This window comes from the organism of the source record quoted next, unplaced genomic scaffold, assembly GCF_019419815.1.
Source record: "Pyrus x bretschneideri cultivar Hongxiangsu unplaced genomic scaffold, Pyrus_bretschneideri_v1 Contig10, whole genome shotgun sequence".
Lineage (NCBI taxonomy): Eukaryota > Viridiplantae > Streptophyta > Magnoliopsida > Rosales > Rosaceae > Pyrus > Pyrus x bretschneideri.
In genome coordinates, this window is record NW_025999391.1 from 3,159,105 (window position 1) to 3,173,449 (window position 14,345).

General features: G+C 38.0%; 1 protein-coding gene across 2 annotated transcripts; it reads right to left on the reverse strand.

Annotated features, from left to right (window-relative positions):
- Window positions 1-8,217: 8,217 nt before the first annotated feature.
- LOC103941160 (disease resistance protein RPV1) lies at window positions 8,218-11,971 on the reverse strand. 2 transcript variants are annotated; one of them, XR_007251276.1, is made up of 5 exons: window positions 10,551-11,971; window positions 9,254-10,403; window positions 8,934-9,020; window positions 8,724-8,860; window positions 8,496-8,637 (listed from the first exon to the last, which is right to left on the reverse strand). XR_007251276.1 is itself a non-coding variant. In XM_018645970.2 (4 exons), the coding sequence occupies exons 1-4, from the start codon at window positions 11,426-11,428 to the stop codon at window positions 8,377-8,379; spliced, it is 2,586 nt and encodes an 861-aa protein (XP_018501486.2). In that variant the 5' UTR covers window positions 11,429-11,953; the 3' UTR covers window positions 8,218-8,376. The 2 variants fall into 2 exon arrangements, 1 of the variants encoding a protein (XP_018501486.2); XM_018645970.2 differs by having other exon boundaries at window positions 8,218-8,637; window positions 8,724-9,020; window positions 10,551-11,953.
- Window positions 11,972-14,345: the final 2,374 nt, after the last annotated feature.

Genomic DNA, 14,345 nt, shown 5'->3' on the forward strand with positions numbered 1-14,345 from the left:
CCTTTCTGACAATAAGGGAAAATAACCAGACGAACTTCTCGGTTGTCTATGAGGTATCGCACAACCAAACGACAAGCAACTGGAGAAACTCTTTTCTCTTTAGCATTTGGTTCAGAAGTAATTATTTCTCTCAATGTCATCGTGCCAAGTATCAACACTTTAATGCCAAGCATCGAGCATAATAGAAAGGAGGTGGCCATCAACTTAGATCTGCAGAGGAGGAATGCAAGAAGGTCATCACCTGCATCGCAGCCTACTAGGAGCAGCTTCTCTCCAGCTACAATAAAATGGCCAAGATTCAGCAGTTCCAACCCAGAGATCTAGTCCTAAGAAAAGCCTTCATCACTATCTGCAGATAAAGCTTCAAAAATATGGATCTTATATGGGAAGGTCCGTACAAGATCAGCAGAGTAGGCAGCTACTTACACCTTCTCACCATGAATGACAAAGAGATCGAAATATAGTGAAATGCCCACAATCTGAGGAAGTACTATGCGTGACCTCCCACTACATCAAAGCCCGAAGACTCAAGCAGCTCGACAAGCACCACCTCGCAAGGCGAGGACTATCCAGTTGTTATGCAGTTCCTACCTTATAGGTAAGTTCTCCTTGGTTTCACTTGTTTTTTCAATAAGGAATTCAGAAGTTATTCATAACTTGGCTCGGATGCATGTTCATAACAACTGATCACTCATGCACTTTAAAAGAAGATCGTGCCCTTTTTTAAGGATTTATCACGGGAATTACACCCCTTTGGGGACCAACCATACCTTCCAATGTGAGAAGATAAATTATACACTCCGAATATCCAGACGTGGATGAGTCGGGTTGCCCTGGTGTAACTAGGTGCACGATGGCTTGCCGGGATTCCTAGAAGTAGCCACAATGGTCTTTTTCAAGGCTTAGCTAACTGAAGGATTTTAGGTCTCTTGGCCTAATTTGCAGGGAACCGGGCCTCAAAGACAGAAGAGGCACATTACCCAATACACCCTATGGACGGCTACCTTGGAACCTAAAGCTACTACCAAGTGCACTAAGGTAGCCTACGGTTTACAGAAGATTGCCTACGGCTTGCCCTTTAAGCCATAAGCCTCTCTAAACTTATATAACCACACATTTTTGTGAAAGGTTAAACAGTTAGCGTGCATATACGAAGCTCTATCCACTGCCGACACGCTACGCAGTCGATAAACTTCATCTTTGCCAAGCTTGGAATGATCGTTCAGATCTACACTAATTCCTAAAGTGTTGGGATACTTGCTACACAACCCACTGAATTTGTTACATAAAGAGCAAAGAGTTCTCTTGGACCTTTAACTACGAAATTCCATACAACTGTGTACTTTTGATATGAAAGGTTAGCGAATTTCATGCCCTAGAAATCTTTAGTATGTTGTGATATAGGCCATACAACTCAAGGGATTGAAGAAAGCCAAAGTTAACAGCCAAGTAGTCACGTGAACTCGTTTGGTTTTGTAAGTAAGGCATCCGGTTGCCGACCTTATGGTTAACAACTTTGCAAATGCTCTACCCTAAAGTTTACGGGTATATAGACTACATGGGCCTATTTGCTTATAGAAAAACAGCACATTTGTCGCTGGTCTAAAGGTCAAGGGTTGGGTGTAAACAAAAGAAGCAAAGATGAAGAAAAGTGAAGAAAGCAAGTTTACTAAATTTACTAGCAAAATTGATAAACAAATAGCAAAGACCGATGAAGTTCAACCAAAGCAAAAAAGCAACAAGGAAAACAAAGAAAATCCTAAAGACTACCTAGAAATTACTCTTCAGCAGCTTAGACATCCCACGACTACTTAGTCGCCACACCTTCAGCAGCTACCACACTCTCAGTAGCGACATCATTCAGCGCTTTAGGCCCAACTGCCCCAGCTTGAGCACCAACTTCTCTGATCACTTCACCAATGGAAACCTCAAAAGTAAAGCCAACCAAGTCTTCTAGAGAAATGGAAAAAGTCTCGAAGTCTTTCCTAGCAAACTCAAAGTCAAACAGCCTGCTAAAGAGATGATCTACATAACCCAGCTTGTAGAAATCAGCGTGACTCAAAATAACGAAGCCTCGAGTCCAACCTTCTCACCCTTTAGTTGCTTGTTCTCCTCGAGCAGACTAACACAGATGCGCTGCTGCTCATCCACTACCTTCTTCAGATTTTCATTGATCTTTAATGCACCTTGGAGGTCCAACACTCGAGGTTCAATCCTATTGATTATCTTCTAGAAGTGGATCACTTGATTATAAGTTGCAATCAACTCTTCATCATTTGGGTAAGCAACAAATGAAGCTCAAAAACGGCACGCTCAAGATCTTGAATCTAAGGTATGTAACGACCAATCTCCTTCTCTACACTTTCATACTTAAATTGGATCACGTCAAGCCTAGTCTTCAAGTCAACGATCTCCTGGTGAGCGGTCTCAAGCTCTAGATAAGTGAGGACAGAGATATTGGACCAATTTAAAGCGACGAGCTTAGCCTTCAACTTTTTGTTCTTCTTGGTAGAAGAATAAGCCTCAGCTACCATAGTCATTGCCACATCCTTGGCAACTATGGTATCCTCTTGGTCAATAAGCATAGACTTGGAAGCAAGAATCGCCATTGTTTGCATCATTGCAAGCAAAGCAGTCATTCTATATTGGATCAAATGCTTCGCGAATGAACTTGGGCAAACAACCCTTCTAACACTATCAACAAGCTTCCATGTCTTCAAGCAGATCTGGCTTAAAAAACGCACAGATCTCAGCAGACTCTCCAGAAACATGTTTGGTGGATTTCTCACAACTGCCCATCCGAGCAGTCACCTCTTTCTCATTAGGTGAACCAATCTTAACAGTACGAGGAGTAGGCCTTGGCACCACTTTAGCAGCAGAGTCCACCTTATCGTTCTTCATAGTAGCAAACCTCTCCAAAGATGAACTGGATTTTACCTCCTAACGGACGTATTGGTACAGACTTCGTCACTGAGGGTACGATGAAACTCTACACTAAGCAATCCTATCAGCGATCGTACTAACAATTTTTGACATGGCAGGTGTCATAGGCTTAGATCTAGCAGCTACATCTTTCTTCCCCTTGGAAGAAGTCTAGTCAATTACAAGTCTCTTAGCAGCAAGCGGACCCTCATGAGCAGCGGAGGAAGCTTTCAGCTTTTTCTTAACCTTACATCTCTTGAGCAGGTAGGGAAGATCTCTTTTTTCCACCTTCTTCACAGTAGGCTCCACGATAGCGATCGAACGAGCCAATGCATCTGCCTTGATTCACTTTATCTCATCTCTTGGGGGCAACCCACATTTCTCTTGATAAAGATGACTAAACAACCAACGCCATTCATGATACTCAGCAAGGATACCTAAATCAACGTGCACCTTCTTCATATCTGGAGGAGTCTTGGGAGTTTAGCCAGATTCTGAATCTACATAAAAGATAAGGATAATTAACAAATCAAAAGGCAGTCTAGAGACTAAGCAGTCTACTTACCAGTGATGAAAATCATCAGAACACGCAGCTCAGAGGAAGAATCAAACTCACATTCTCTACTTATCTCCAAAGTCTCCTTAGCCCAGTCATTATCTCCCTTGCTCGAATGGTCAAAGAGCCTATGATCGGATAGCAGCTACCCAACTCCACCAATACGGCCTATGTCAAAGAAGTACCAGAATTTGTTGACAGTCAAATCCAAGTCAAAGAATTGGCTTAGATTAAGGAATGCCACCATCATGCAGACCGCATTTGGATAACATTGAGTGGGGGCACACTTCATGGAGCAAAGCACTTATTGGAAGAAACATGGCATGGGAAAAGTAAATACCAACACGAAGTAGTAAGGGTGAAACTTGATAGCTCTCTGAACCCCGCTACATGACTCACAACTACTCTTCTCATTGACACGTTTCACACAAATCCCAGATGGAATGGCGTGCTTGTATGCTTCAAGGAAATCTCTGAATGAGTCATCGGAATTAATTTTGAAGTGAGCAACCTTGAAGTAGCCCATTTTACTCAAAAACCTGCCTTGACGATACAACGACGGCACACCATCATCACTTTTATAGCTTGAAGAAGACATGCTCGAAGAAATTCTACAAAGATGCAAGGAAGAATTGTTAGACAACTGTACACATAAAAAAAAAAAAAAAAAAAAGACGCATTAGGCCCTACGGCCCAAGACCGCAAGAGCCTAACAGTCGCACCAGTTCCCATGGCCTGGTCTATCTTTCTCTCGGCTCGCAGGCCTTACAACCCAATCCGGTTAGAAGGGGCTGGTGCCCCCACGCCTCCCTCTCTCACCTCTCGCATGGGCCAAGCCCAACGGCTCGTGAGCCCAGCCAATTAAGGAGGCTCGAGGCTCCATTCCTCTCTCCAACACGGGCTCAGGCACAATGGCCCAAACCTAAGCAACCCAACACCCTAGCCCAAGTCAGCCACTCATCGAGCCCTAGGCTCACACCGCTAACCCTTGGCCTAAGCCCAGCCGCTGCACAACAACAATGTCGTGGCCTCTCCAAGCCACTTTTGACACCTCTTTGGCCCCCGTCAAGCCAAATTTCAAGCCCCGATGCTCCAAAAAATTAAGAAGACAAGGAAAATTAATTTTTTTTCTTACCTTGGTGCGGCGTGAAGACGAAGAAAGCAACGGAAGACAGTATTTTGCATGCGCAAGTGAAGAAGATTGCTAGGGGAGGGGAACTAATATCCTCTAGCTTTCTCTCTCTTGTAGGGTGGAATAAATTGCTCTCTAAAGTTGATTTAATCATCTACTTAAGGTAGACATAAATAGACTTTGGAAGTAATTTATTTCCCTTTCCTAGAATGATCTAATTTCCAATTAAAGTGAGAATCTACATCAAAATAGGAAACAATCTTATGTTTCCTAAAGTAAGGGAAGATCTCTAAACCTGTTGCCCTTTCCTACGAGCAGCCCAATAGGTGTGGGGGCATTTATGGAGCCAAAAATAATCAAGTAAATATGGAGGTGACACATGGACTTTTGGGTAAAAAGGACAAAATTACCCTCAAGACACACGGGGATTCCTACGCGCATGCAATAGATAATAAGGCTTAGTCAAGGAAGAGTCAAAAGTGATCAAAATGGTATTTATTCAAATCTCTCTCATCACTCCTCATCAAATCCTTATTCAAAAGGTAACTCCCAAATTTCCTGTTTAATTTAGCATTAATTGACATGTTCATTGCAAGATATTATTTCACATAATATCTTGCAATTATTCACCCAATTACACCATATATGGCCAGCCACTATTCTCCAAATAGGGCTGGCCATTCCCCTATAAATAGCCTATTATCCCACTAAAAAGCTAAGCCATTTGCTACCCCAAACTCCTAAACACATTCTTTTCAGAATTCTAACTTTGGCATCAAAGATTCTTCGGCAAAAGCCCCCAAATTCATCATGGGCACGTGAGGCTTTTGGCCTTAATCTTATAAGCTATTATTTTGCAGGTGGATTTTTGTCAAAGGAGAATACATTGGAAATTTGCATCCACAACTACAGTGCTCATAGTTAATCGGCGCTTGTCTCCCAATATACAATAACCATGTCCTTGTGAATAGTCAAATCACAAGGCTTCATGAACCACAATTTTGTTGAAACTCTCTCTCATATAGACTCGATGAGACTTTCTAATATTTAGTGCACTCTATGTATGATCATGTAAACATTGAAAAGTTATTAAGTGATTATTAGGGGTGGTTCGGTATAGAATCCCAAACCGAAAATGGAATCTCGAATCCCAAACTGAAAATTTTCACGATGGGAATTTGAAGACCAATCCCAAACCAAACTTTTGGTATTCCCGAAATATTTTTGGTATTTCGGGATGGTTTGGTATTCCCAAATTTCTTACAAATTGAAATAGCAATCATTCATGCTATGTTAAATTAACATGCAACCCAAATAAAATAAGTAACAAAACCCAAAAGCAAAAAAATAAGTTACAAACCTAATATGTTCGAAAACTAACAATACAAGTTTTTGATTACGTATAGAAGAAATAGATACATTTATGGGAGGTTCGTACCGGCAAATGTGGTGATAAATGGCTATAGTTAATACCTGTAGCCCACACCAATTATATTGCTACTAGTAGTTAGCAACCGTTTAAATTTGTATTTCATATATATATATATATAATATATAATATAATACTTATTTTTGGTTCGGTATGGGATTATCGAAAAAGTGAGTAGACAATACTGAATCTCGTACCAAAATTTCGGGATCGGTTGGGTATTTCATCCCGAAAATTTTAGAAATTTTGGTTTGGAACTTTTTAGGTTTGGGATCGGGATTTTTTTGGTTTGGTTCAAGAAATTTTTCCAGCCCTAATTATTGGGGTTTCCCTATTTATAGAATATAAGATACATCTTTGGAAAGCATGAGACTATTCATGAAGAGTCAAAAGTTGCAACTCTTCATTTGAGTAGACACGTCTTTCTACCAAAAGACTCGACTTCTAATTCCTATTCAATTAATAAATTTAAAATAATAATATTATTATTAAATTTTCCAACAAACTCATCAAAACATGCAGTTATGACCATTTTCATCAACTCCGTCAGAATGACTCATGTTAGAAGGATCATTGCTACAATTTGGGTTAAAGTTAAGGGACCGTTGCTCCAATTGGATTAAAGTTAAGGGGTCATTTCTCCAATTAGGTTAAAGTTGACAACCCATTAGTACAATTTATTTCATTTGGTTTTCCATGTTTGCCCCTTGATTCAACCTCATGTGCGTGACACGTGACTTATTTTGACGGAAGGTTTATCAGAGTTTACGAAAATGATCATAACTGCACGTTTTGATGAGTTAAATAATCAATGGTCATAGATTCAGCCTTTTATAAACTCATGCAAGGTCTATCCTCTCAATGTGAAATTCAGTCTCAACACAAATTTGACATTCAGTAAACTTTCTTTTACAGTATTCATTACTTGTATTCTGGGAAGCTCATAAAACTTGCCAAGAGATGTGCGGCCAGAATTAAATTTTTCTTTTTCACGCAGTCGATGCAATCCTTCTGCCTGTCTGTTCACCATTCACCGCCCCTCCCCACCGCACATCTTCTTCTTCCGTTTTTGCCTGCAGCTCCTTCAATTCTCTTTCCAACCATTCTGTGTACAATACTAAACTACAAGCCATGCTTATCAGTTATCAGTTATATATCAAGGCCCATAACTCATTTTCTGTTTTTTGTTTTAATTTTCATCTCTTTGGTTTTTTCCTTTTTTCTCCTCAATTTTCACTCTCTCGTGTTGGAGGCTCTTCAACTGAAGAAGAACCATTTTTCTTTAAGTTATTGAATAATTAATAAATAAAAGATAAAGGAAGAACAGATTTGGAGATTAATTAGTATGAGCTAAAAATAAAAAATGAGATCGAAATTTGTATACTTGCATCTGAACAATTTTGGACCTAAAATTTCTGATCAGAAATTTTCTTTTTGGTTTCAAAACTTAATGTGGTAAGAAAGTATTGAAATTTACCAAGAAATCTCCTTTTTTTGCGGTTCTTTCTATTAAGAAGTCAATGGAAGTAATGACAACAAAAATCAGAAAGGTATTTCAAGATGGAGAGAGAAATGACGAAGGTATCAACAAAAATCCTAGATTGAAGAGATACAGAGAGTTTAAAGATAAGAGAGAGGGAGAGAGAGAGGAGTGATGTTATACCGTTCCGCATGAAAAAAGAGAAAATTTATCTTAGCCGCACGATCAGTATGAACGGCCAATATTAATGGATTCTCATGGATCCCCAGGGAGAGGTCAGGAGAAGATCTTAGTCGGATTAAACTACCAGAGATTTTCAGCTTACACCAAACTTTATATGCGCCTGTAAACTAATTTCCGCATTCTTTCCGAGTGAGTCTTTCTCTCCTATTGAGTCTCTTACCTTTTAGCGTGAGGTTTTCAAATTTAAGAAAATTCAATGACGACGATCCTAGCTTTGGTCGGGGTCAACTGGTTGGCCTTCTGTGGTTTGTTTGTTTAGGCTATTTTTTGCTTGTGTATATATTAGCTTTGGGACTTTGGTTTGTTTATATGTATGTATTTGTAATAAAAGTAGCTTTTTACCAAAAAAAAAAAAAAAAACAAACTTACACATGTATACCACTAGATTGTAAGGAGGATTTCTAGAGATTCTTAGTAAAGTTTTGAAGGAATTCCTTCAAATTCACAGATAGAGATGTGAAATTTAAGAATGTTTAAAATACACTATAAATTTCTCAAATTTCCTCGAATTCAATAACTTTTTTAAATCCCTTAAAATCAATTTCTAATTAAGCACACTTGAAATATTATAAATTCATTAATATTCTGATTCAGAGAATCACTTGTTAAATTTTCTAAAATCCAAGTCGAACACAACCCCGTAAATTCAAGCATTCAATATTTGCTGGCATCACTGGAAGATCCTTGAGACAGGTGCAGCATCCAAGATCAAGACGAGTAAGTTTGTCGAGATGTTGAAAAGACCAAGTAATTTCAACCAAACTTACACAACCATGGAGATTTATGTCCACAATTTTTGTACTCGAAGAGATATTTGGAACTTGAGTTAGATTTGAAGAGAAACACAAATCGATCACTTTCAAGTTCACAAGTCTCTGCAACAAATTAATAGAAATATCAAGAATTAATATAATTTCTACACTTCATTTTATACAAGAACTAAAATAGGCAGATAATATACCTGATCTTCTGTCCAAAGCTTCTCAACTTTGCTAAATGGCATATGAAGCTCAACTAGTCTTTTTGGAGAAAAGTTTGACGGCAAAGATTCCAGTGGATATCCCCACCAGTAAAGATAACGAAGAGAATCGGGAAGATCTAAAGAAGCAGTGAATTTCAAGTCATACGTTTGAAAACTATTCCCAATTAGCATTAGTAGCTTAGACATTACTTTGAAGTCAGCACGTTCCAATGGAAGCTCTTGAATCTTCTGAATCTTTGACCAATTAACGAATATGGCTTTAACATCTCTAGTTTCCTGGCAATAAGAACAAAGTTCAGAATGTAATAAAAGAATTCTAGAAAGGTATAGAATAATCCAGAGTACTTGCAATGGTAATGATGTAAATGAGTTTTATATATATTTTTTTAAGAATCTAACTTCTTTATAAATGAGTTTTACTTTGGTCTGTTATCATCTAAAATTGGCCATTTGTTTTTCTTGAAAAAAAAAACAGAAAAAGTAAAAATTTGAACACATTTGGCTCTTACATTGTTATCATCCAACACATCATAGACATCCTCATGTGTAAACAACCTACTCCGTTTACCAGGACAATCAAAATATTGTTTCTGAACAATTGCCCTTCCCATTTCTTGTAGCGAATCATGCATCTCAATTGTTTGCACCTCAATTGTTTGCATCTCAATTGTTTGCATCTCAATTGGTTCCCATTTCCATTTTGAATCAATTGATATGAGAGACATATCAATGAGAATTCTAATTCCGGTACTCCCAAACAGGAATCCACGAACATGTAATGCTCGTTCTACCTTATCCACAACCCACCCTTTATGAAAACATGCAATATCCAGAAATATCTCCTTCTCAATTCCTTCCAATCTATTATAACTTATTCCCAACACCTTTAGGATACTTTCACAAGGAAATTTTTTCAATTTGTTGAATGCATCTTCCCAGTCTTGTTTGCTCTTGCAATTGGAGAAGGAGGACCCCAGATCTATAAGAGCCAAAGGAACACGTCCGGCATAATCCACGGCCTTATTTACCAACCCCTTATAATCTTTGTTAGGAAGCCTGTTATTCCTGAAAGCACGGGAACAGAAGAGCTGAAGAGCGTGATTCAGTTTTAATCCCTTAACCTCATAGATCTGTTCCTCTTCAACAGTTTGCCTAAGTGTCCTCTTATCTCTACTTGTGATAATGATTCTACTTCCAATACCAAACTGAAGACTATTTCCAACTAAACGTTCTATTTGCTTTGAATCACTCACATCATCTAGAACAATGAGGACCTTTGTTTTGCCGAGCCTTTCTCGAACCATAGTTGACCCTATGGATAGATCTTCTTCCTTTAATATCTCCTTAAGAAGTGTTTTTTCCAAGTGATCTAGCCCTTCTTTTTGTTCTCTCTCCGTCACATCTCTAAGAAAACAAGAACCTTCGAATTTCGAAGAGAGTTTGTGAAATATAGTTTTAGCAAGGGTGGTCTTGCCAATACCACCCATGCCCCATATACCTACAGTGATGCAATCATCTGGTGAATCAATGCCTAATAGCAATTCGATCTGCTCGATGCGGCTTTTAATTCCAACAAGGCCCTTTAAATCGCAGGATGATTCGCAACACAATTTAGTCCAAATACCCTTCACAACATTCTTTACTAAATCGGCATCCGTCCTGGCACATATAGGTACATATGATTATGAAGGAAAGCAATAGTTAATCTTAGATATACTTTACAAAATCTTAGCAGAAATCAAATCGTCATAAGTTTAAAGAAAATTTAAAATTTTGTACACGTTAATTAAAGAGTTAGTTTGTTACCCAGCATTTTTTGGATGAGGAAACCCAGATCTATTGGCTGCCTTCGTCAAAGCCTCTTTCCACTCTTTCACCTTGTCGATACTTTGGTGTTGAGCCAATGCAGTCTCATAACTCCCCTGTTGTTCTCGTACATCCGATGGATTGGTGTGGTAAAAAATGGGTATCACGAAATCGCCTCCTCTTTTTTCGTTGCATTCGATTATACGCACAAGCTCATCCAAACACCATGCGGAAGTAGCATAGTTTTTTGAGAAAATGATCACCCAAAACTTGGATTTCTCGATTGCCTTCAGAAGAGCAGGTCCGATTTCTTCTCCTCTCTGAAGTCTGTTATCTATGTACGTTACAATTTTCTTCTCAACTAAGGCTTGATAAAGATGGCAGGTAAAAATATTACGGGTATCCATTCCTCTGAAGCTGATAAACACATCATACTTTTCAAGACTTGGGGGGATATCAGCATCAGCTAAAGAAGAATCAACTCCAACAGAATCAGCTACAGCAGAATCAGCTACAATAGAATCAGCAACAGAATCAGCTCCAACGGAATCAGCTACAGCAGAATCAGTAGCATAATCAACTACAACAGAATCAGTAGCATAATCAACTACAGAAGAATCAGCTCCAACGGAATCAGCTACAGCAGAATCAGTAGCATAATCAGCTCCAGCAGAATCAGCAGCAAGATCAACTATAGTAGAATCAGCAGCATAATCAGCTACAACAGAATCAACTATAGCAGAATCAGCTATAACAGAATCAGCCGCAGAAGACGAAGACGAAGAAGAAAATGTTAAAGATCTGCAGCACATGTAAAACAGAGTCCCGACGGCGATGACGATGATGTTGAAAACTTGAATGAACACAATCAACTCCATCACTCTATCTCTAGATCAGATAGATCAAAGTTTACCATAGAAAAATTGAAATTGTAGTCCTTATTAGGTATGTGCACAAAATTACAAAGGCTCCAGGGAGAAATTGAAAAATTGGATAGACAAGGTTTAGTCACTTTCACATACTTAAAAAAATATTTGATAATTGGTACTGCTACTACTTTAAAATTTTCTTTTAAATATGATTAATTAAAAGAAAAGTTTGTCCAAAAGCATTTTCTGTAAGGCATCTTTCAGTAAAATATACGCAACTTTCCAAGAAATCATCAAAAGGGCAAACAAACAAAAAAAACCATAAAAAATATAAAGACGAAATCGTGCAGGTAGTTTCAGCGCAGTAACGATGTGCATTCAAACGGAAGAAAAGGAAAGAGGATGATGATCTCTGGTTCTGTTTGGTGGAAATTCTAAGAATTCTTATATTTTAATCATTCATCATATATCGTGTAGTAAGTTTTTATCAAGTACTATTTGTGTTTAATTTTAAATAAAAATGTTAAATAATCTTTTACCACACGATACACGATGAATAATTAAAATGTGAAAATCCTTAGAATCTCTACAATTTAAATCCGGATGAAATCCAAATCCGACTTACAGAAAAAAAATTAAAAAAAGGTGGAATTGAATCCAGCTCCTCCTGATGAAGTTTCCTAATGCTAGTGGAGGACACATTCCGCCAATATTCAACTTAGTGAATGTGCAATATTCAAAATAACGGTAAATGGTCATAAAAGGGGCACATGGGATGGGGCCTCACTTTACGCGCTTATTCTTCTTTGACATGGCCAAATTTAAAAAAAAAAAAAAAACATTTATATACAACTAAAAGGTCACTATAATAGTTACCGTAAGCGCTTAAAGTTCACTATAATATTTCGTAGACTTTTGCACAACTAACAGCTTCATAGGCCATTGACTAGAATTAGAACAAATTTTTTTCTAGAAAGTTTTGGGGCCTCACTTTACGCGCTTATTCTTCTTTGACATGGCCAAATTTAAAAAAAAAAAAAAAAAAAAAAAAAAAAAACATTTATATACAACTAAAAGGTCACTATAATAGTTACCGTAAGCGCTTAAAGTTCACTATAATATTTCGTAGACTTTTGCACAACTAACAGCTTCATAGGCCATTGACTAGAATTAGAACAAATTTTTTTCTAGAAAGTTTTAACGAAAAATTCACGATACGATTCATTTTAACAAAAAATCATATTTTTACACTAAAAAGTCAATCCTGGTACTATTCACTTTGCCCTTTATTTTATCCTTATCATTAAAACTCAAAGTTTTCAAACTCTTTTAATTAGTTTTCCTTTTTTTCTATTCTTTTTTTTTCCCTTAACAAATAAAGGTTTAGATTTTGGACAGGTTTTTTCTGTTAAAAGCTGGGAGGGATTTAGATAGTGGTGTGCAATGAGAGCAACTCCACCTGGAGCTCCAGCCCAATGAACTAGCTGAATTTCCTACCCAATAGTCCCAGCTCCTTACTCTAGCCCATGCGGGCGATTGGGATGAGGGGGGTCCGAGTGAGAGGCCCGGCTTGAATCGGTGGCCCGAGAGCCTGAGGCCAAATGATGCATGGCTGACGTCAGATCCTGACATCAACCACATTATAAAAAAATTTGCGTCAGGCGCGTGTCGTACATGTGCGCGTCACCGACATCTTTCCAATCGGTGGGGCCCATGATCCAGAAGTCTGAAATGTTACCGTTAGTGGGGCACATGGCACCTTCTTGTCCATTGGATTTCAACGGATACATTATCTGGCCTGTTGGATTTCCAACAGTAAAAAAAAAAAAAAATTCAAACCTTCCGCAAACGGCTAGATGATGTGGCACAATATTAGGCGTTGGATTTGAGATCAACGATCCACATTATTTGCCTTAAAAAATTTTTAAAAAGAAAAAATTCAAATATGTTACCGTTGTGCCACGTGACACAATCTGGAGGGTTGGATTTCAAATTTTTTTTAATCCAATGGTAGAAATTAATTAAGTTAATAAAAAATCCAAAAAAAATTATAAAAAATGAAAAAAAAATGATTTTACTTTTCTATAAATACCTTCTCATTATCTTCTACCTTACACCACAATTTCATATTTTCTCAAATACTTTCAACCACATTCCAATCTTTCTCTCAAAGTTTCAATCCAATTGGTTTCCAACAAAATGACTAATGATGCAGGTACGAATTGGACGCTTATTGAAGATGTTATGTTGTGTTCTAGCTAGGTTGAAGTTACTCATGATCCGATTACGGGTAATGAGATGTAGTTGTGAGAAATGTGGAGTCTTATTCATACCCTTTTTATTGACAAAATTGGTGGGAAAAGAACCAAAAAATCAATGTCCAGTCATTGGAGAATACTCAGCCAATCGTTTAATCTTTGGAGATACGCTTTGGCACAAGTTCGTAGTAATCTTCGAAGTGGGGAAAATTTCACGGATCAGGTAACGATATATTATTTATTTGTTTGTCCTATACCCAAATTTACATTAGCTACTTTGATTATAATTATTTCTTCTCCCGCATTGTGTAGACACTTCAAGCACAAGCTTGGTATAATGCCAAAACCAAAAACAAAAACAAATCATTCACCCGGTGGGAATGTTAGAATATTGTCAAAGATTGTCCTAAATTCAGAGTTGTGCCTGTCGGTTTATAAGTTGTCATGAACAACACCCCTCTACACTCTACGCTCGATCATCACTCTATGCCTGATCATGACTCGCATGTTCATGAAAACGACACAAAACAACCGGAAGCGACCCCTGAACAAGGGTCGAGGTCGACCTGTTATCCAATTAGGCCTCAAAGAGAAAAGGGAGTGCTTCCAAGAATGATTATGCAAAATATATGGAAGAACTTGCTCGCCAAGGTTAATTGACTTTGGCG

Coding starts and splice junctions, on each gene's coding strand:
- LOC103941160 (XM_018645970.2), bottom strand. CDS start 11,428: ATGGAGTTGATTGTGTTCATTCAAGTTTTCAACATCATCGTCATCGCC. Junction 10,404..10,550: donor CCTCATCCAAAAAATGCTGG/GTAACAAACTAA, acceptor TATATGTGCCAG/GACGGATGCCGATTTAGTAA. Junction 9,021..9,253: donor ATGTGTTGGATGATAACAAT/GTAAGAGCCAAA, acceptor TCTTATTGCCAG/GAAACTAGAGATGTTAAAGC.